General features: G+C 36.3%; 3 protein-coding genes across 13 annotated transcripts in view; 1 reads left to right on the top strand and 2 right to left on the bottom strand.

The window, feature by feature from the left end:
- Positions 1-3,792, bottom strand: part of map4k3a (mitogen-activated protein kinase kinase kinase kinase 3a) — a 68,539-nt gene extending 64,747 nt beyond the window's left edge. For 2 of the 6 annotated variants that reach the window (XM_058790909.1, XM_058790914.1), the window contains exon 1: positions 3,467-3,790. In XM_058790909.1, the coding sequence (XP_058646892.1) occupies positions 3,467-3,562 (96 nt within the window). In that variant the 5' untranslated portion in view covers positions 3,563-3,790. Of the gene's footprint in view, positions 1-3,466 lie in introns of all 6 variants that reach the window. The other 4 variants (XM_058790913.1, XM_058790911.1, XM_058790910.1 and 1 more) reach the window with 4 other exon arrangements.
- A 1,424-nt stretch (positions 3,793-5,216) lies between these two features.
- On the top strand, positions 5,217-16,517 carry tmem178a (transmembrane protein 178a). 2 transcript variants are annotated; one of them, XM_058790543.1, is made up of 4 exons: positions 5,217-6,673; positions 9,410-9,523; positions 12,510-12,647; positions 16,035-16,517. In XM_058790543.1, exons 1-4 carry the CDS (start codon positions 6,262-6,264, stop codon positions 16,274-16,276), a joined length of 906 nt encoding a protein of 301 aa, XP_058646526.1. In that variant the 5' UTR covers positions 5,217-6,261; the 3' UTR covers positions 16,277-16,517. The 2 variants fall into 2 exon arrangements, with proteins under 2 accessions (XP_058646526.1, XP_058646527.1); XM_058790544.1 differs by having other exon boundaries at positions 12,510-12,643; positions 16,035-16,266.
- A 1,773-nt stretch (positions 16,518-18,290) lies between these two features.
- The window catches only part of slc8a1a (solute carrier family 8 member 1a), a 44,273-nt gene continuing 40,704 nt past the window's right edge, over positions 18,291-21,859 (bottom strand). For all 5 annotated transcript variants that reach the window (XM_058790538.1, XM_058790540.1, XM_058790541.1 and 2 more), the window contains one exon: positions 18,291-20,335. In XM_058790538.1, coding sequence (XP_058646521.1) covers positions 19,959-20,335 — 377 coding nt within the window. In that variant the 3' untranslated portion in view covers positions 18,291-19,958. The remainder of the gene's footprint in view (positions 20,336-21,859) is intronic.

Here is a 21,859-nt window from a genome sequence, read left to right as displayed (position 1 = left end):
TAATTTGAAGATCAAGTTATGCCATTTTGATTAAGAATTATGAGGTTGAAAAAGAAAAAGAGAGAAACATTGAAATTAATTGTTCACAATAAGATCAATAACATGCATTTAGACTGTTCATGAGGAGAATTTCCATGTGAAATGTAACTTTGTCATCACTGTGATTAAAAGCCTTAAACACCTGGACATTATATGGTAAATGATCATCTTTTATCACCATCATCATCTGAAGTCTAATAAATGTCAACATTTATTTATATACATATGTACTCATATGCCACTAAATGCACCAGTAAAACAGCAAGAGTTCATTCAAATACATCGCAAACACCCTAAAAAATAATTACCCCACAAATTCTGATCACAACTGTCTAGACATGAAGTACTGCATGACCGACTCGATAAAAAAAAACACATTAATTACACTAAACCACCACAGACACTGAGGTGGCCACCAATATTCAGAATAGCGGTCAATCAATGTGGGTTATTTCTCACACAACAACCATCTCCTGCAATCTACAATATTCGGTTACCTTCTAGATTACTGTTGCTTATCAAAGAAAAACACCCAAGGACTGTAAATAACTGTGCATCTAAACTGCACTCAATGCTGTTAAACCAGACAGTAGCCAACATAATCCGTTATCTGTTATCTAAAATCCATCCAATCAGCATAAACATAATTTTACTTATCTTTTACGTAATCCTAACACGTTCTGTCAGATAATACACTGTTATTCTTCTGACAAGTATGACATGCTAATCTTATGCTGAAGCTGAGACGAATGCAGACTAAATACAATTCATACATGTAAAAAGTTGGCCATGTGCAACCCTTGACTGACAGGTGAAAGGCTTGCAGGGTTACACTGACCTACTGCTAAAGATTTACTCAGATAAAGCAGAGGATAATCCAGCACATTTCACACCACTTGCAACATCTTTTAAGTTATCCGCTCTGGACAACAGTATCACTGATCTACTAGCCAGCTGTCACCAAACTGATCTTTCTGCAGTGCTTGGGTTAGTTTCAGTGACAACCACAAACTTAAGCAGTGACATCACAAGGCCTTCCTCAAATATTTGTCATGTCTTGCACAATTTTGCAACAACTCATGGGAGTGACATTGAAACAAAACCACACAATAATGTTATTCAGTCACACTCATTCTGAGGTGCAAGAAACTGGGAATAAACTCAAATAAGTTGACATGAAATCATGTAAAATGTGTAAATACATATTGCAATGAAAGGCTGTATTTGACAGTAACTGAGTGTGTCTTAACCACATAATGTTTACAGAGCTTGAAAGAGTGTTTTGATGCTATTGTCGTATTTCTAAAATTGAAAATCCGGTCATCATTTGTTCAGGCTGAATGAAAGCTTCTGCCACCATTCACTTTGATTGTTTGGAAAAAAGACACAACAAAAATGTATAATGATTGAGACCGTCTACTTTTCTGTTTTAAAGGAATAAAGAAAGCCATGCAGTTTAAGAATGAAATAATGGTCGGTAATGTCACTCATGTGATTTACATGTTGCTTCACTGAAATTCACAAATCCCCTCGCATGGACTCATGGGACAAAATCTGGGTACCTTTCCAATTAATGTTTTATGAATACTATTCAGATACCGCTTTTAATCTACTAATTAGGACACAGTGATTATTTCAGATGCAACCTAAAGTATGTTTTTGTTAAATTAAGTACTTTAAAGTTTATACTGACACCTTTTGGCCTAGACGAATTAAAATATTCAGTTCCAATTCAAATAGTAAATAGTAGAGGTGACCCCGAATAGTTGACGATTCGATGCTTCGATTCGAGGAGCCTGATTCGACTCCCAATCTCACAGTCGAATATTCGCGGGCTGTTATGATCGTGCCATTTTGGCTATATGTGGGTGCTCAGTGTCTGATTTCACATCGAACTACCGGTTTTCTCCCAATAAGTTAGTATACAGCCTATTATGATAATGCTGTAAATAAGAATCTTAAAAGAAAGCAGCTTTATTTAAATAAATATTTTAACATGCGTGAATAAATTCAAATTCCCCTGTAGATTAAAGTTTCGCATTCTAATCGTGATTCTAATCCATCACCGACAGAGGAGCATTTTGGCTGCAGGGATTTAAATCTTTAACAAGACTCAAATTGACACAGGCAGAGTGGAAGACTTCTTTTTTAGATCAGGTAGGGTACAACAAGTGATTTCAAAACGTTTCAGTTGATTTATTTATATCGTGTATATATTATTTATCTCATATAAGATTTGGTTGTTACGCTACAATAAAGCTTCATTGTAGTAGGCTACTATATGGTTATTATCTCTTCAGCGCGCGGTGCAAGCAGGACAACAATGCAGAATATTAATAACTATGACTGGCACTGTCATATACATAGCATTATAATGAGAACACTATTATAATAAAGCTGTGATTTTTTTTAGTGTTTAGTTGTGTTTCTGCATGTTATTGCGTGAAGAACGCGTCCACAAAAGGAGTTCATTCAGAGCCGCGCATACGCGTTCATGTGCACTCGGGGCATTTTGTGCAGATAGCCTTTAAGTCATAAAATTAACGTTATGTTATATAAATAACGAAGTGTATTCTATGTGAGATAAATGAGTTAAATCCCACTGATTAAAAAACGGCTATTTATGCTTCATTCTACTGGTCATCTTCAGCGCGTGCAGAAATGCAGAACGTTATAACATAACATTAGAGCACTATTGTAAAAAAAAAAAAAAATTTTGTTGTGAATTCTTAAGGGTTTCGCTGACGTTTAATTTTAACTATCTTTTAATCAAAACATAAAACATTATTTACCCCGTTTGTATCTGCCAGGCCTCCGTTACACATTTTCCCTGTGTATTTATGACTGTCGAATGTCTGACTTGACTCTTGGTAATTGTATTTTGCCCCGCCCCCAAATATATGATTCGACTATCAGTGGACTATCGCCATGATTCGAAAATTCCGATTCGACTATGAAAATCCTTAGTCGGGGACACCCCTAAATAGTAGTTCAAATTTGTTCAAACAAATATATTGTTGTTTTTAATTTGTAGTAGTAACTCCAAAAACTGCATGACAGGTTTGGTCATGTGATATCAACATGGCGGTGCCCACGAAGGACCCACTCCATACAGAGTAAAACAGCTTTTACTAGAGAACTGATTGGTTTTCATTCTTCATATTATATGAGTGTACATCATTTAAATTACATTACTTCATAGTGCGATTAGTGTATAAAAATTACTTCGCAAAAGAAATTACTGTGTACACCTTTAAGTGATCAGTGTCCTGGTCCAGTTCAGAGACGTACAATCTTTATGACTCCAAATCTAAAACATTTAAACTCCCATATGCCTCACACTGGTTTTATTCTAAAGATCGGGCCCTTTAAATGTGGACTGCACTGTCCAAAACATGGGCCTTGTTTGTAGAAAACACATTTTTACCTTGTAAACATCCCCGTAGGTCCCGCTGCCTATCCTCTGGATAAGCTCGAAATCCTCTTGCGGATTTCGCCTGGATAGATCGAAACTAGAGTTCATCGTGGGGACTCCGGCCTCTGACTATCAATGATAGATTTGCTGGGCGCCCTGACCCGGACGAAAGGAGAAAAACGGAAAAAAAATAAACATACGGCGTCAGAAGGGAATCTCACTCTCAGTACTTGACTGTAACTTTAACATGGCTTCCCGTGAGCTCCAGTGCGCATGCGCTGAGCTCGTGGAGCGGAGAATGCTTGGAATGGGAGGATGAAGAGAGGAGGAGGATGGGTTTGGGTCAGATGACCAGAGGCGGACCAGAGGCGCACCAGAAGCTAACCTGCCAACCTAAAATATTCTTGCAGTCTATTAGAACAGCATGTTCATTAATTCATTTTCGTTTTGAAGTAGCCTATGAATATGGGGAGTGGTTTGATACTTTGTTTGTCTTGATTTGATATAGCCTATATTTCATATTAATCCTACAGTGCAGAGTGAACTTTTAATTAAAAAGATACACTATTTGACTGACAATATACATTTAGAACAATTTGTAGGCTATTTAGATTAATTTATAACAATGTTTAACCTGACTTAATTTAACATAGCCTATCACATAAAAAGCAGAAGTTTAGTTCTGTCACTGACTAACCTTGGAACTCATATGATGACTTCACTTGAAAAGTCCAAACTCATAAAAAGTGAGGTTTTGGCCACCAAAAAAGAAACCAGGTATTGAAATGTTTTTTTTTTTTATTTTTTATTAATTATTTATTTATTTAAAATTAAAGCAGGGGGCAATTGAATTTGATCACCTTCACTGTTGAATGTTCCTTCACCGTTGCATTTTTGTTTTATTTATTTTTTATTTTACTGTTATTTTCTGGTTTGTATGTGATGATAACATTGATGGGTTGTGGTTTTTCTACATGAATTTTCTTCATTTTGGGAGTTACACAAGGCAGTTTGAGGTCTGTTTTCTCACATATATCTCTCCAAATATGTGACAAATCACAGACAGTTGACAAATTAACAGTTGTCAAGATTCTCCATGTGGTTGTGACTTACAAAACAGTCTCATACTTCTTCCTCCATCTTCTTCTCTTTCAGCTCAGACAGGATTGTGATTCAGCGCTATTTATTTCCGAATCACAGAGGAGTGTGTGCCAAGAGTGAGCTTCTGAACACATTTGTACTTACACCATGTGGTTGTTATGAAGGTTTTATGAGCCAGGACTATTCAGTCTAATTTATTTCTCAAATGCCAGGCACACATCCAGGATGCAATTTATTGACTGATTATTAAAGCATGCACTGGCACAGATCAAGGTCTCAGCATGACAGCAGTTATCAAACAACCGACACACATACAGCTGGCCTGTATATCTTGAAGAAGTATTAATTCCTGGCTGTTCTAGATGTGTTTTATAATCAATTGTTCAGGTTTTTATTAAATTACCATAATTTTACCTTCTCTGTATTTTATACACTATTTTCAATTGCAACAGTTTCTTAATATTCATAAAAAAATATAATTGGTTTTAGATAGATAGATAGATTGATTGATTGATTGATTAATGCATATCTATCTATCTATCTATTTTAGTGTAATGTTTTATTTATTATATATATTTATTTAATATGTGCACTGTATTATGTGAAATGGCCAAATTTTGGCCTGATCCATATATCAGAGATACACATAAATGTCCTTTATTTTGACCTTGTTATGAAAAAAATATACAATACATTATGTAAAATGCATATGCATATAATGTATAAAAGCATATAAATATATTTTGACCTTGTTATGGTAAGTCACTTGTGTTTAAGTTTAATGGATTAACCATATAAAAACTTTATAGAATATTACACAAATATAATAACAAATAAATAAAAGTTTACCTTGAAAATATGTCTGAAAACTAAATAAATGCACGATAAAGCTGAATACAGCCAAGGTACAATTACATTTTCATTACATTACAAGCTTCATTACATTTTAAAAAGTACATAAAACAAACTTACTGTATATATAAATCAACGCCTATGGTTTTTAAATTTGTTATTTTTAAACCAACATGCACACAAATACTGATTTACTTGGCACATCCGGTTTAAAGTTGGTTTTAAAAGATGTTATTTTTTATCATAACAGACATAACTGATGCATAAATACCTTTGTTTGTTAGCCTACAAGAACATACTACAAAGCATTTCTACAGAAGATTTTGCAGTCTAATGAAGTTCCTGAGTTGTTTTCCCTCTTTTGCATAATGTTCTTCTGCTGCATTGATGTTTGGCTGGTCAAACTGTAGTCATCATCATCATCATCATCATAACAGTTCAGTCGCGCGCTCGCAGGAAACCGCCTCGCCTGTCTCCTTGACACACCCTTAGCTATTGTTGGCACAGTATGCGCGCGACAACCTTGACATTCCCACACGCGCGTTCAGTTGCACGGTGAAATCGTGTGCTACGTGGATGCATCCTCTTTCTCAGGAAAAGGGAAAGAAGAACAAGCGGCTACTGCGGAAAAAGGGGAAGATGCACAAACGCCGAACAGAGTGCAGGTAAACACACACGCACGGCCATCGCGCATCCCCATATAGATGCCCACAGTACCGTGCGCGCAGACACACTCCGCTCATCCACCTGTAATGACAGATCGCTGCTCAAAGCCGTGCATTGTCCCGGGAAACGGCGAGGAAAGTACGCTTCATGTGAGAGATGACTGAGTGAGTTGCGCGGATGTTGGAGACATGGAGAAACGGGCTCTTGTAACGGCGATCAGCTTGTCCATGAGCCTGCTCGCGCTCATGCTGCTGGTCACGGCGATCTTTACCGACCACTGGTACGAAACCGACACCAGGAGACACAAGGAGAACTGCGACCAATACGGGTCGGAGTCCAACGACCAGAAGAACAGGGAGATGCCCATCTATCACCTGCCTTTGGTGGACAGCGGGAATGCGAAGCGCAACCTGGCTCTCATGAAGCCCATCCATGTAGGGAGTCGAGAGGAGGAACTGCTGGAGAACTGGAGAGCGATTTTGGGCATGGGCATTTTGGAGACGGAGTGCGGGCGTCCGCTTTTCTCCACCTATTCTGGACTTTGGAGGAAATGCTACTTCCAGGGAATGGACAGGGATATTGACAAACTCATTTCGAAGGGTAAGACCTGAGTGGAAAGTTGATTTCAACGCAAAACACAATACACAGAGCTCTAACGTTTGCTTAGCTCTGGTTAGGGTTGGAACCGGGTTTTTTTTTTTTTTTGAAGTACCAGAACCGAACGACTTTCGAGTTCTAACATTTCTGTTAGGGTTCTCAAACGTGTATTCTTTCGGCATCTGCTACAAACAGTGTTTCCTGCACTGAATCTCTAGCCCGAACACACAAGCGCGACTAGAGTAGTCCGATTCTCGAACGAATGACGCTTATGAGTCGGTTCTTTGAGTTAACTCAGTACGATAGGGTGCCTGCCTATAATGCATTCTGATTCCTGAATGAATGATTCAATTGAGCCGACTGTTTTCAGAGACCGGAGTAGCCAGATTCCCGAACAAATGATTCTTATGAGCTGGTTCTTTTCAGGGAATCAAAACATTTATAAATCAATCGGAGAGGTTTTAAGTGTGGGATGCCCGGGTTCGGCTGGTGGACGGTTATATGATAAGATGCATTTAAAGATACACGTTCTGAATCTTGTTGTGACAAGTGGTAGGCTATTTAAATGAATGTTTTAGGACTGCATTGCCTAATTATGCCGACTATAAAGATAAAAACTGTGTAAAAAGGAAAAAGTCTGGGAAAACAGACGTTTTGCAATAACTTTATTTTACTTAATTTTGAAATGTGAAATTATCTTATAATTATCAAACATAATGGTTAATTGAAGTGTTAAGGAATCGACAAAGAACCAGTTCCTATTGCTAGTTCTGGCTGTTTGACAGATGCTGTTAGATGTGGAGACTTTGGCTTTGTGAGTGATGATGATGATTATGATAATGAAGGTCTGTATGGTGTGTTGCGTCAAAAACATAGGTGAGTGTGGATGAATATTTAGCTTATGCAGACTCGTTTCCTGGAAGAAATATCGATTTAATCCTTTTTGTTCTGACACTTATCCGAACTTAAGCTTAATGGACTTTTTGCTGACAATAGTGCCTGCCATTTTTTTTCTTTCTCTTGACCTGTTTATTTTACTGCAAAGGCACTTTCTGCAAATCAATTTCATGCATGATGGATCTCACCAGAACAAAACTTTATTAAATTGCCAACCAAGCCAGCTGTTCTGCAAAAGTTTCCTTTGAAAGAGATGAAAGTCTCAAGGTGAAAAAAGGCACAGGAAATGAGTGATGATTCATAGTCAATACAGGTTACAGAGATCTGATCATGTCAGGATTAAAAGCGGAAGCCGTGTGCCACCTTGCATTTAAATCAAGCCCAAAGTCACACAGATCACCTGACCTTCAGCACTCAGGCGTTGATTTGTGACACAGCCTATTACCGTGAGTCCCCGAATCAGCCCATCAAAGAAGAGAGGCACTCTAAAGAGCTTCTCATCAGATCACAATGAAATTAGCTCAGGTTGGGTGCACCATAGCAACCGGAAGATCACATTTCTCTTTAAATTTTTGACTTTTATATGTATCAATAAGAGCATACTATAGAATATTCCATTTAATAACAATGTTACATCGATGATTATATATATTTACAATCTTTTACAGTATCTGAACATGCATTTACACATCAACAAGTCACAATGTGTAGATGTGTATACATTTAGGCAGTTTGCAGAAACAAATCAAAGCAAGTTTCACTGCATTCACACATTTGACCAGTTCATTCATTCCCTGAGAACTGAACCCACGACGGTGGTGTTGCTAGCACCATGTGCTCACATTTAAGCTACAATTTAAGGGGGCTTGTTCATGATCAGCTAGAACAAAGATATGTCATTTACAGGGTTCTAAAAGTCATGGAATCCCTGAAAATGCATGTTTTATTAAATTTAAATTACATTTAGATAGATAGATAGATAGATAGATAGATAGATAGATAGATAGATAGATAGATAGATAGATAGACACTGTTTGAAACCATCTTGCAGTAATCACGATTGTAAAAGTTGTGGGAAACTGGTTAACAGGTTGAGAATACAAGTTTTAGTATTCATTAAAGTATATGGCTACAACTTAGTATCACTTTGAGAAAACCTACAGAGTTTTCTCATTCATTATCAGTGAATACAGAAGAAGTGCACGTCTAGCCTTTTTTTCTCGTTTCTCGTTGGCTTGGCTGTGATTTAAAATGCAGTCAATTCAAAGAAGGCACATTTCAGTTTCACCCACACATTTCTAAGCAACTGATAGGATCTAGCCAGACTGAATACATTTTTCAGAGTGAATGAAGTGCCATGAAGCTGACCGCATCTCCACATTATGATTCCAGATAGTGTTTTTTTTTAATTTTTTGTACTTAACTATCCATCTTAGGCTTGCTGCATAATCGCTGCGGTCTCAACACAGCTCTCAGAATTAGCTCACAACGGCAGCCAAATCTGTGTGGTGCGGTGTGAACCCAGGCGGAAATAATGACAGAAGGTCACTCTGTCGGGGAGGCGGGTGTTTCAGCAATGCTTGGCTCTATACTTGTTCTTGGCCCAGTGCTGGAGCGTCCAGGAAAAAGACAAACAAAACAAATAGAGTCGCAGAGATTAGTGCAAACATTATAACAACAGCAAGATTGCAAGAATATTAAGCAGCTTTTTTGAACAACTAGCATCACATGCCAGAAGATTTGGGAGGGATTTCATTGGAAAGATCTTTGCAAATCTGCATTTGAAGGGCAGAGTTTGTCCTTCAGTCAGGCATGTTAAACCAGTGTGTGATCCCTGTGCAGGTATTGCAGACCGATGCACATCTGTCAAGTACCATTTCTCCCAACCCATTAGACTCAGGAACATCCCTCTCAACCTGACAAGGACCATACAGCAGGACGAGTGGCACCTCTTACGTAAGTAGTCTAAAGCTTCCTCACCGCCTTCTACAGCTCTTGATATGCATTGAATATTAAGCAGTGCATGCAAGCTGGAGTTAAATGTGCTTTGCATAGCGAAAATCATGCAGTGCAATACCATGTAAAAATGACACCTGCCATGTAAATATTAGATTTGACAATTATTTGATTGTGATTATGATACTAAAATCAGTTAAATGTATTTGTATAGTGCTTACACATTAAAAAAATAGAAGAAACTGTAGCTGGAAGGACAATACTGAGGATCTGGATTTTACCAAGTAAAAATAGATTAAAATGTATTTTGGATAGAAAATAAACATGGTACTGCGTATTATTATAGCAAATATAGTGGATCATGAAGCATGTAATTTACTTTTAATTGTTAGGCCAGATTTTTATGTAATGCTTATGTTCAAAGAGTTTTTTGGCTTTTATTCCAGGTATGTTAGTGTTGATTATGTTATGGAGCCTCAAATATAATAATTCCCTTGTGGCGGGATCCTTAAACTTTTTCAGGTACAGTCATGGCCAAAAGTAAATATGATCAAAGAAGGCTGTGAAAATTAATCTGCATTGTTAATCCTTTTAATCTTTTATTTAAAAAATTCACAAAAATCTAGCCTTTCATTGGAGAATAAGAATTTTAAATGGGGGGAAATATCATTATGAATAAATGTTTTTCTCTAATACACATTGGCCACAATTAACGGCACCCTTTTATTCAATACTTTTTGAAACCTCCATTTGCCAGTTTAACAGCTCAAAATGTTCTCCTATAATGCCTGATGAGGTTAGAGAACACCTGACAAGAGATCAGAGACCATTCCTTCATCCAGAATCACTCCAGACCCTTTAGATTCCCAGCTCCATGTTGGTGCTTCTTCTCTTCAGTTCACCCCACTCACTTTCTATAGGGTTCAGGTCAGAGGACTGGAATGGGTAGCAGAAGCTTGGTTTTGTGCTCAGTGACCCATTTTTGTGTTGTTTTTGAGGTTTGTGTTTGGATTATTGTATGGTTGGAAGATCCAAACATGGCCCATTATAAGATTTCTAACAGAGTCAGTCACTTTTAGATTTTTTTATCTGTTGGTATTTGATAGAATCCATGATGCCGTGTGTCTGAACAAGATATCTAGGACCTCCAGCAGAAATATAGGCCCACAACAACAAAAATACAGCAGTATATTTCATTGTAAACACAGGGTACTTTTTTATCCCTGCGTGCACCAAACCCATCTTGAGTGTTTGCTGTTAAAAAGCTCATTTTTTAGTTTCATCTGACCATAGAAGCCAGTCCCATTTGAAGTTCCAGTCGTGTCTGATAACTGAATATGCTGGAGTTTGTTTTTGGATGAGCAACATGTGGTGATGTAGGTGCTGTTTGACTTTTTTTTTTTTAAGGTTTTCTGACCCCGAGACTCAACTATTTTCTGCAATTCTCCAGCTGTGGTCCTTGGAGAGTCTTTAGCCACTCAAACTCTCCTTCTCACCGTGCATTAGGACGATATAGACACACGTCCTCTTCCAGGCAGTTTCATAACATTTTATGTTGATTGGAAATTCTTAATTATTGCCCTGATGGTGGAAATGGGAATTTTCACTGCTCTGGCTCTTTTCTTAAAGCCACTTCACTAATTTGTGAAGCTCAATTATCTTTTGCTGCACATCAGAACTATATTCTTTGGTTTAACTCATTGTGATGGATGATTAAGGGAATTTGGCCTTTGTTTTCCCTCCTATTTATGTTTCTGTGAAACAGGAAGCCATGGCTGGATAATTTCATGTTCATAATCACGCTGGTGTGCTCAAAATTGTAAATATGATTTCCCCCCATTTTCAATTGTTTTAGTTCAATGAAAGGTTAGATTTTTGTGATTTTTTAAAAATAAAATATCAAAAGGATTAATCATGCAGGTTTATTTTCAGAGCCTTCTTTGATCATATTTACCAAGGGTGCCAAGACGTTTGGTCATGACTGTATAAAAACTCATCTACAGAGTAAAAAATAAAAATATTCTAAATTCTGAATATGTGCTGAAAAACTACACTGAACAAATTTCACACAAAAAGTGCTAGTAAAATTCATAAACAAATACAAAGAAATGACAAGTAACACACTGAATTAAACATGACATTTTGAAGTAGAAAGACTGAAATATTCTTTTCTTGTGAATCTTCAAAAATACATTTTTACAGTGTATTAAGTTTTCTTTTTACGCATTATGAAGGTATTGTTAGATGTAAAAAGCTGAAGAGAAATATAAAGCAATGGCTTTTAAAGTTTTTTTTCTTATCTAAAAGTGTTTCACTACTGGAAAATGTCTAAAAATATCAGCGCCTCAACCAATGCTCTGTAGAATACCATCAACTAGCAACAGCACAGTGTGACATAAAAGTGTGACATTACTAAAGGCTACTGAATATGTAAAAATAGAGTTGAGCACTTTGATTTTCTTAAATTTTAAGATCATTAGTTTCTATTATCCATTATACCAATAAGAATACAGCTCTTGTGTTTTGTGCTAATGCTGTTATTACATGTCTTGTCATGAATATGTAATCATAACCTTTTCTTGCATCTCCATGAGATGATTATGTGCCCCACGGTACTGTTTTGTGTACACAACCTTGGTCAAATGTCATTTTCTGTTGGAAGGAATCTTATTAGCTCTTATGATGTTGTAACTTAGCAAGTCTTGAGGGAGCCTGCAAGCCTTAATTACAGCCCTCGTTAAAATGCCTCCTAATTAAGCTTTTCTTCCTCTGTGCATGTATCCCAATCAGATTTTATAATGTGATAAGTTAAACGTACTGAATCAATATCTGCAATCAGCAGCTCCGAAACTTCTTTATGCATGGAGTCATGAGTGATTGAGTTCAGTGAAAGTTCCTAAAGATAAGGTGGTACCCATAGCTGTATAGTGTTGTTGGCTAAGTGGGCGGTAGTCATGGAAACAGTGTGTTTTTCTACGGTGTTCAGATCTGCGGCGCATCACGGCGGGGTTCTTGGGCATGGCTGCTGCCGTGATGCTGTGTGGAAGCATTGTGGCCGCCGTGGGATTTTTCTGGGAGGAGAGCCTCACCCAGCATGTGTCTGGACTCCTCTTCCTTATGGCAGGTACACAGTTCTGCTTATTCGCTTTTATTATCTAACTTTCTCTTCATTTTTGCTCAGCTACTTGTTACTCGTTTTGCCCAGTAGCATAGACTTTCTCGTAGGTGGTTCTCTTTCCTTTCCAAGTTGTTTTCTACCTTGTGCATTCTCCCACGTCTTGTCTATTTATCCGTTTATCTCCTTCTGTCTTATAATTCTTGTCTTGCTTATATATATATATATATATATATATATATATATATATGTGTGTGTGTGTGTGTGTGTGTGTGTGAGTATATACACACTGAAAAAAAAAAACTATTGTCACTGAAATTGCTTGTATATTTCTCACGTAAATTATATCAAATATTTATTAGTAGTGAGAATATTTCAGTGAGTTTTTCTGCAGGTTATGTCATTACACCAGCAGGTGGCGGTAAATGACTGTCTTTGGAACTTAATCGTTCTTTTAACCAGTTCATTCAAAAACGCATATTTAAAAAAAATGTCATAATATAACAGGTTTAATATCTTTTTTCTTATAGCAAAAAGAACTGAACATTCAAATACACTGTAAAAAAAGAAAAGAAAAGAAAAGAAAAGTTGATCAAACTTAAAAGTTTAAGGCAACCAGCTTCAGCAGATTTTTGAGTTTTCTCAACTTTTTGTTGTATAAACTTCAAAACTCAAAAATCTTCTGAAGCTGGTTGCCTTAAACTTTTAAGTTTGCTCAACTTTTGTTTTTTTACAATGTACAATAAAGGGATACACAAAAATGTTTAAAGTAAGCAGATGTTTTAAAGTTCAAATTAATTATTAAGAACAGTCGGTAAAACTTTACAGTAAGGTCTCATTAACATTAACAATGAGCAATAGCCACATTTGTTACAGAAGTTATTATTCTTTGTTAAAAATGCAACTTGTTAGTTTGGGTTCATTAAATAACACAGTTGCAACTTTAATGATTTTAACAACATGTTATTAAATGTTGAAATTAACTGAGATTAATAAATGCTTTAAAGGATTTTTTCATTGGCAGTAACTAATGAATTAACGAATGGGCCTTAATGTAAAGTGTGACTGAACAATAAAGAATCAAAACATTTTCAAACAATATCAAGGGCATGTTGTAGTCCATGCAGATTAAATTGTAAAAAAGTATTCAGTGCTGCGATGAACACCATAGCAAATACAAAAAATCCGAATGGCTGTGCATTAAAATACTTTGCAGAAACAGGGTTATGGCTGCATTTCTTCTATTCCATCAGCGCCATCTGCTGTCAGAGAGTAAATGTGCATTTTCATTCAGTGCGTCTCTTTCACTCGTTCCGCCATGCGCTTCTCACCCGTGTCAGAGCGCACAAAGTGAATAGGTGAATAAAGGCGTTTTTGTATGAAAAATATCCATATTTAAAACATTATAAACACTTTTTCTCACTGTCATACATGCAAACCATTCCGGCAGATGACGTAGGACGTACGCATCGCACACGTGCCAGTGATTCGTGATGAACGCGGAAGCACGGAGGAGAGACAGCAAAACAAAAAGCCGGTCTCAAATTAGAAGCACAAAAGGAGGATTTGTAAAGAAAAATGTAGGAGGATTTCGATATAAGCCAAGAGGAGACTGGTTTTCCTTTGCTAAAGTAAGGAAACTTTGCTTCCTTTGCTCCTGTAAACAAACTCGCGAGACTAGCATATCTCAGAGGCGCGCGCTGTGCATATGTCCTACGTCATCCGCCTGAACACCTTGCACATATAACAGTCAGCGGAAGTGAGAGAAAAATGTTTATAATATTTTAAATATGGTTATTTTTCTAACAGAAACGCATCGATTCGCTACAGGAAGCCTTTATTCACCCCCAGAGCCATGTGAGGAACATTTTATTATGGATGCGTGCATTTTATTTGACTACTTTTGGACTGTTGAACAAAAACATGGCCTAATTTTCATTTTTGGGTGAACTAACCCTTTAACTTCTCTCATGTGCCCTCATGGGATAATATAGTGTTCATCAGAAGCACACTTCTTTCACATACTGTTTTTCGCCTACTATACACATTTATGAATGAGTCGTTGAATCATTCATTAAACAGATTAATTACACAGATTTAAGGCTGGAATACACCACACGACTTTTAAAATCTGAACAGATTTTTAAAACATTAGGCATCATACACTTACCGACTTTGTAAATAGTGACAAAGGAAAACTGAGCATCATACACTACACGACTGAAGATCATACACTACCAGACTTTAAAGTTGTTCCGATCACAACAAACTCATGCAGAAACTTGCGCCTTGTTGCTAGGAGACGCATGACAAATGAAAACACGTGTTCTAAAATCAGCTGAAAATATCAAACATGTTTGATATCCTCCGACTGGATAGAATCAGAGTCTGAAGCTATTACTAAAGTATGATGTGACCATCATACACTACACAATTTTCTGTGGAATCTGTCAGCTGTAATCTGCAGACTGGCTCTGACTTTCCTCAACTAGCGTCAACTTGTTCAGACTGTAAAATCGTGGGAAAATTGGGGCAAAAATCGCGTACACTCTTAAAAATAAAGGTGCTTCACGATGCCATTGAAGAACCTCTTTGTCTAAATGGTTCCATAAAGAACTTTTAACATCTGAAGATGTTCTGTTTCACATAAGGTTCTTTGTGGCGAAAGAAGGTTTTTCAGATTATAAAAAGGTAATAAAGAGATGGTTCTTTAAAGAACCTTTGACTGAATGGTTCTTTGTGGAACCAAAAATGGTTATTCTATTGCATCGCTGAGAAGAACCTTTTGAAGCACCTTTATTTTTAAGAGTGTAGTGTATTCCAGGCTTTAAATGACTCACTGCATCAGCTTACTTCCATAGTATGGGTGCCTTTCAATCAGATTGCTGTGACCTAGTAAGGCTGCATATCTTGACTGACATGTCATCAACCACAATCTTAATTCTTAAGAATCCTTAGTAGGCAGTCTTTGTTTCACATCCTTTATTTGGCCTGTTTTGAATTCTGCTTTATTCAGGAAACAATTGAGTGCATGGAGTGTCTGACATTCAGCACTTTGTTTTTTTAATTAAGTGCAATATCCAGGTATTTGAAGTGCACTTTTTTCCTTCTGGAATTTTCAGTGTGAACACTATCTATACCAAAAAATGGCATAGAATAGTGCATAAGTATGCAAATTGGGACGTCAAGTCATGGAATCATTAACAAATTTTTTCAAAACTACTGAATCATTCAAGGAAAAAACAGCTACTTTGTGTTGCAAAATTAATGCTGTGTCTTTGATTGGAACTCTTGTGGTTACAAACACATACTGTGCATACCAAGAGTTCAGATGTTTTTTGCTGATTCTCATGTGTTCATTAGATCAGTAACCTCAAACCTTCTTCTGTCCCACAGGAATCTTTTGCACAATCTCACTGTGCACCTACGCAGCCAGTGTCTCATACGACCTATCCAGAAACCCCCCTTTCATCTACGGTCTGCCCAGTGATGTAGATCACGGGTATGGATGGTCCATCTTCTGCGCATGGGTCAGTCTGGGCCTCACAGTGGCATCAGGTTGCATCTGCACAACTTATCCATTCGTGAGCCGCACAAAGGCTCTTCGCTCCAAAACGGCAAGGGAGTCGTCTGTATGAGCGCCCCCCTGGTGGCCTGGAGTACTCAGCAAATCATTAATCAGCACTTGGCGCTTTAGTAAGATGGATTCAAGTGGGACTTCATGCTGTATGGAGCTGTTTTGAATGTCTTGTAGATTTCAGATACCTTCGTTGGGCTCATGAGATGTATCGGTGTTAAACAGAACGAAAACTGTTTCATTTCCTGTGTGTCTTCTACACACATTTGCTTACATACACACACACACACACACACACACACACACACGTAAAAAAAGAAAATACACACGATTATACAGTATGTGTGAATATAATGAACAAAACCTTTGATTTGAAATGGGTATGTGTATGTTTGTGGGTCCTTGTGATGCAATCCTTCTCTGGATCAGGTGAATATTCTACACATTAAGGATCTGAGCCACAGTTTTTTATGCAAACCATCTGAAATTCAAATGATTGCTCTGATCATGGTCAGTTTTATTTTTTTATTATGCGATTAAAGCATATTGGTTTCCCTACCACTTGCAAACGGATACAAGTCGACTAACCATTGGCTCAAGAGCTGACATGTCAAATGAAAATATCAAACAGCAAAAGAATTCAATCAGGGATGAACAGGACGCTTCATGTCACCGAAGTCACCACATCAGACAAATGTATAAAGGCATGATTGCATATATATCACCTTTGGGTAACAGCTGGTGGCTGGTATTCAAAAAGATTGAAAAATCAAAGAGCCACGAGAAGTCTTGAGATCTAAGACGTGGATATGCAAATTTGTGATTGGATGAAATGTCTCTGAAGATTCAGGACTTGAACGTGGCTGTCACTAGCAGTGCAATCGTAATACGGCAGCATGTTTTAAGTGGGTGCTCTCGAATCTACCAGTCTTGCTAATGAAAGTCCTCTCATGACGTCACGTCACTGTTGAAAGTACAAGTCCTTACGTTCCACACGAAGCGACCAGGATTATATTAACTGCTGGATACTGTTTTCCAAACTGAGCCAAAACAGTAACATATCCCTGAAACTGTACTGTTTGCCTCAAAACTTCTGTTGTGTTCCTGAAAGTGTATCGTAAATAAAATATTATCATGATGAAATAAAGGTCTACGAAGAAACCAAATTGTTTCGTGTGGGTTTAGGATTCATTTTTGACTTTCAAACGTTTTTAAATGAGCAAAAATAGAAGTAAATAAATGATTAATGTTACTGATATAAACTTTTAAATTGAGGGCAGTGGTGCTGCAAAACTGGAAACAGTGAAATTCTGAAGTATTTTTTATAGACTATGTATTATTAAAAAAGTTTCTAGTTTAATTTGAGTCATTTATGCGCTTTTGACATGTTTTTGATAAATTCTATTTAGTTTTAGTATTAGTAATATACAGTAGTACTTAAACATGTCATACATATTTACATTTTTTAATTGCCAAGGCAACATCTCTAATTTTCATTAAAATGTTCAAGTTTATATTTTTATCTTATATATATATATATATATATATATATATATATATATAATTATTATTTTTTTTTAATTTAATTTTTATTTAGCTTTATTTAAGAAAATTATTTTATTTGTTTTTTTTTAGTAAACAATAACACTGATCTGGAAAATTCAAAATTGTAAAATTGTACAATTTTACATTTTAAAATTGTAATTTTCAGGACTGTATACAGGACAAGACATATAATTTGAAATGAATGACAAAAAAAAAAAGACAAAAAAAAAGATGTCTCTATAGTGTATGTACATTGTTCTAGTTATACTCAGTTCTATTGTGCTAAATGTTTTAAAAGTTGCTCTTTGTGAGTGAAATCTCAATATTTATTTATTTATTTAATCCTTATTCAGTATTCACAAATGGCAGGAAAAAGTCATGGAAATATTTTTCATTATTCTAAAATAGACGTATATGCAGGATTAGTTTACACAGTAGTTCAAAACCAAGACTGTCCATTATTCTGACACAAGGGGGCGCCAGATTATCATCAATAAACACACAGACTCTTGCCTAAACTCTGAATTAGATTTTTTTTTTTTCTTTTTTTTTTTTTTTTAATAAGGTTCTAAACTTATATGTTGTTGTGGTAGGGAAGTGGGGGCCACACACGGCAATAATATATTGTGCATACCCTTCTGTTGAGTGTGCCACACAAAACAAAAACAAAAAAAAGACAAAATCCAATTGTTGAAACAATCTTATAAATAAAAAGGATGTATTATCGTACAGATGACATTAATCAAAATGAAACTTACATGTACTGAGCACTCGCACAAGCGAGGGAAAACTACTTCAATGTATCTGTAAAATGTACTGTAAATGAGGCTGGGGACCGAGTGACCCGTGCTGGAGTAGATACACAGTGCCATCACCCGTGTGTGGACAATGATATGTCCTGACCAAAAATGAGTGAAAATAAAGGAAACAAATCTTCTACCAGTGTGCTCGTGTCCTCAAATGGGTAAAAATAGTGAAATATCCTGAATTTTCTATTTGAAGACTGAACACTATATACAATAAGATTAGTTTCCCAGTGTCACAGTTGACTTTCTTTCATACACGTGTGTTGTTCTTTGTGAAATCTTCAAAAATACAGTCTTTTCTTCATAAAGGGAAGAAGTCGCAAAAATATAGGAGAGATAACATGCATTTCTCATATGGTAGTAATAAAAGAATAAAAACAATGAATTCTGAACTTGCTTTTGTACAATGTCAAAACATTTTTTCATAAATCTTTTTGTCTAAATGCTGAGACAGACATAAGATTTGATTATATGTGCTAACACTACTGGTACCTGAACTAGAAACATATGGAAACCTCAGAGTCCATGAAGAAAAAAACAAAACAAAAAAAAAAACATACAAGTTTGGACAAACACACAAATCACATTGCAATACATTTAATATTACTTTTGACTATCCTCAGCAAATGGCTTCTATAGAACGTCTGTGGAGTTGAGCTAAGAGTCAGTGTCCCACAGAACCAGGCTGGAAGGTAGCACAGCATTTTCCTTTAAGCTTAGGGTTGGTTTTAGGTTACTTGAAAACACTGAATACACTGAACTGTGTAAATCCCAAATAAAAGCTTAAAATGCTCACAAATCTACACTTTAATGGGCTAAAATCTGAAGTCTCACGACGCCGTTCGTCGTTTAGAAACACCCGTTTTGTAGGTTCAAAAATCTTTAACCACAGATTGTGTGTTCATTTACGCTACAATTTCTGCTTGGTGAACATTCCTCTCCTGCAAAATGTTTCAAGTATATGAATGAGATTTAAAATGACAGTGATCTTTAAAGTATTATGTGACCAGAGGAACAAAATGTTTTTCAAAGGTCATTCATTTTTGTACCAAAAAAAATGTTGTCATTTGAATCGAATCAAATCTGCTGTTTTGTCATATTACAGATTTCAGATTTCAGTCTAAAGCTCAGTATCAGCCAACCAAATCAATAACATTTCCAATAACGATTATTTTGCTGAAATCTTTACAGCTTAAAAATATGTAAAACAGAAAAAAAAGCTTTAGCTCAACAGCAGAAAAAACATGTATTCACGCACATAAAACATAATGGACAACACATAAAACACCTGTGATCCTCTACGGCTGTCTTTTGAACCCTTTCCTCCTGTCAGTCCTATTTATGAGGATTTTAACGACGGCATCCTGTCGGAGGCATCATCTCCTGCCTTATTTAGAAACCCTTGATAATGCAATAGGCCTCCATGGAGGACAAGATGATGTACATCAGCCAGAGACTGAAAAACAATGTTGTGGTGAGGATTTTGGGAGTCTGCGGGCCACCCAGTTCCCCTCCGATCTCGGGCCGGCGGCGGTACATGAGGACGGCGATACAGATGAAGGCAAAGATGGTGAACAGAGTGACGGAGAACGCCAGCGTGCCGGGGTCCACGCGGAAGTACTCGCCTTGGGACTGGTGAAATATGGCAGCGATGGACCAGGCCACTCCGATGCCCAGAAAGACGTTCACAGCGTTGCTGCCCGTCACATTGCCGATGGAGGCGTCAGCGTACTGATCCTGGGTGGCTGACACTTTACTAGCGAATGTGTCTGATTTTGAGAGTGGTGAGAGAAAGACAGAAAGCAAGAAACTTTGTCAGGCTGCAAAAAATAGGCATCAACAAATGGATGACTCTTGTATGAATCGTTGTATGAAATCTGTAAAGAACATCGTATTTTGCCCAAAATTCCACATTTTTAGGATCATTAAGCATTTGTATTGTGATGTTGCACACATTTTCTCTCCTGAATTCCCAATACTGTAAAAAAGTTCAATTAAATGAATAGAAAATAATTATACATTTAAGATTATTCTTTTAAATATTTAAAAATATTTTAAGAATTTAAAAAAAGATATTCACTACCATTACCAAGTTTGGGGTCGGAACGATTTTTAAATGTTTTTGAAAGAAGTCTCACAAAGGCTGCATTTATTTGATAAAAATACAGTAAAAATAGTAATATTGTGAGAAAGTATTTACAATAATAATAATAAAATTAAAAAACAGTTTACTATTTTAATATATTTTAAAATGTAATTTATTCATTTTTTTTTTTTGTATAATAGCAAAGCTAAATACAATTTTTTTTTAGGATTCTTTGATGAACAGATAGTTCAAAAGAACGGCATTTATTTGAAATACAACTTTGTTGTAAAATTATTACAATTATTGTTTTTAATGCATGTTTGCTGAATAAAAATGTTATTTTCTATTTTTAAACAACATTTTGAATACAATAGTAGTGTGTACATACATATATATGTATACACTATATTGTCAAATGTATTGGGACACCCCCTTCTAATGAACAGGTTTGACTACTTCAGTCATTTTCATGAGTACAAACCCTAATGTTTAAATATATAATGATATTCTATGGAATTGTGTTCTTCTAATTTTATAGCAACAGTTTGGACAGGACCCTTTTCTATTCTAGCATGACAATCCCTCTGTGTATAAGTCAAGGTTAAAAAAGAAATGATTGATTCAGTTGGTGTGGAAGAACTTGACTGGTCTGCAGAAACCCTGCTGAACACCACTGGTGTGACTTTAAATGCAGACCTTGAGCCAAAAACTCATCACCAAACACCAATGACTTGTACTACACTATATGGACAAAGGTATTGGGACATTCCCTTCTTTAGAACAGAAAAAGGCACTTCCAAAACTGTGGCAACATAGATTGAGAAACATGATTGAGAAACAAAGATGGAAACATGATTCATGTATTTAAAAATTGTATTTCCATCTCTGTTGAAACAGTTTTGGAAGTGTCTATAATGACTGTACACATATGCATAAGTCATTGATGTTTGGCGATGAGTCATTTCTTTTTTTCAGTCATTACTTTTTGAACCTTGCCTTATACACAGAGGCATTGTCATATTAGAATAGAAAAGGGTCCTGTCCAAACTGTTGCTATAAAATTAGCACATAATTCCCTAGAATATCGTTATGTCTTTAAACATTAAGATTTGTACTCATGGAAATTACTAAAGTAGTCAAACCTGTTCATTAGAAGGTGCCCTAATATATATATATATATATATATATATATATATATATATATACA

Source organism: Onychostoma macrolepis, chromosome 11 (genome assembly GCF_012432095.1).
Source record: "Onychostoma macrolepis isolate SWU-2019 chromosome 11, ASM1243209v1, whole genome shotgun sequence".
In the NCBI taxonomy this organism is placed as follows: domain Eukaryota; kingdom Metazoa; phylum Chordata; class Actinopteri; order Cypriniformes; family Cyprinidae; genus Onychostoma; species Onychostoma macrolepis.
Note: the sequence above shows the minus strand (reverse complement) of the source record. Positions and strands in the feature narration are given on the sequence as shown.

Excerpts from the sequence above, each read along its gene's own strand:
- tmem178a (XM_058790543.1), top strand. The coding sequence starts at position 6,262 with ATGGAGAAACGGGCTCTTGTAACGGCGATCAGCTTGTCCATGAGCCTG. Across the intron at positions 6,674-9,409 it reads TGACAAACTCATTTCGAAGG|GTATTGCAGACCGATGCACA; the intron begins GTAAGACCTGAG and ends ATCCCTGTGCAG. Across the intron at positions 12,648-16,034 it reads ACTCCTCTTCCTTATGGCAG|GAATCTTTTGCACAATCTCA; the intron begins GTACACAGTTCT and ends TCTGTCCCACAG.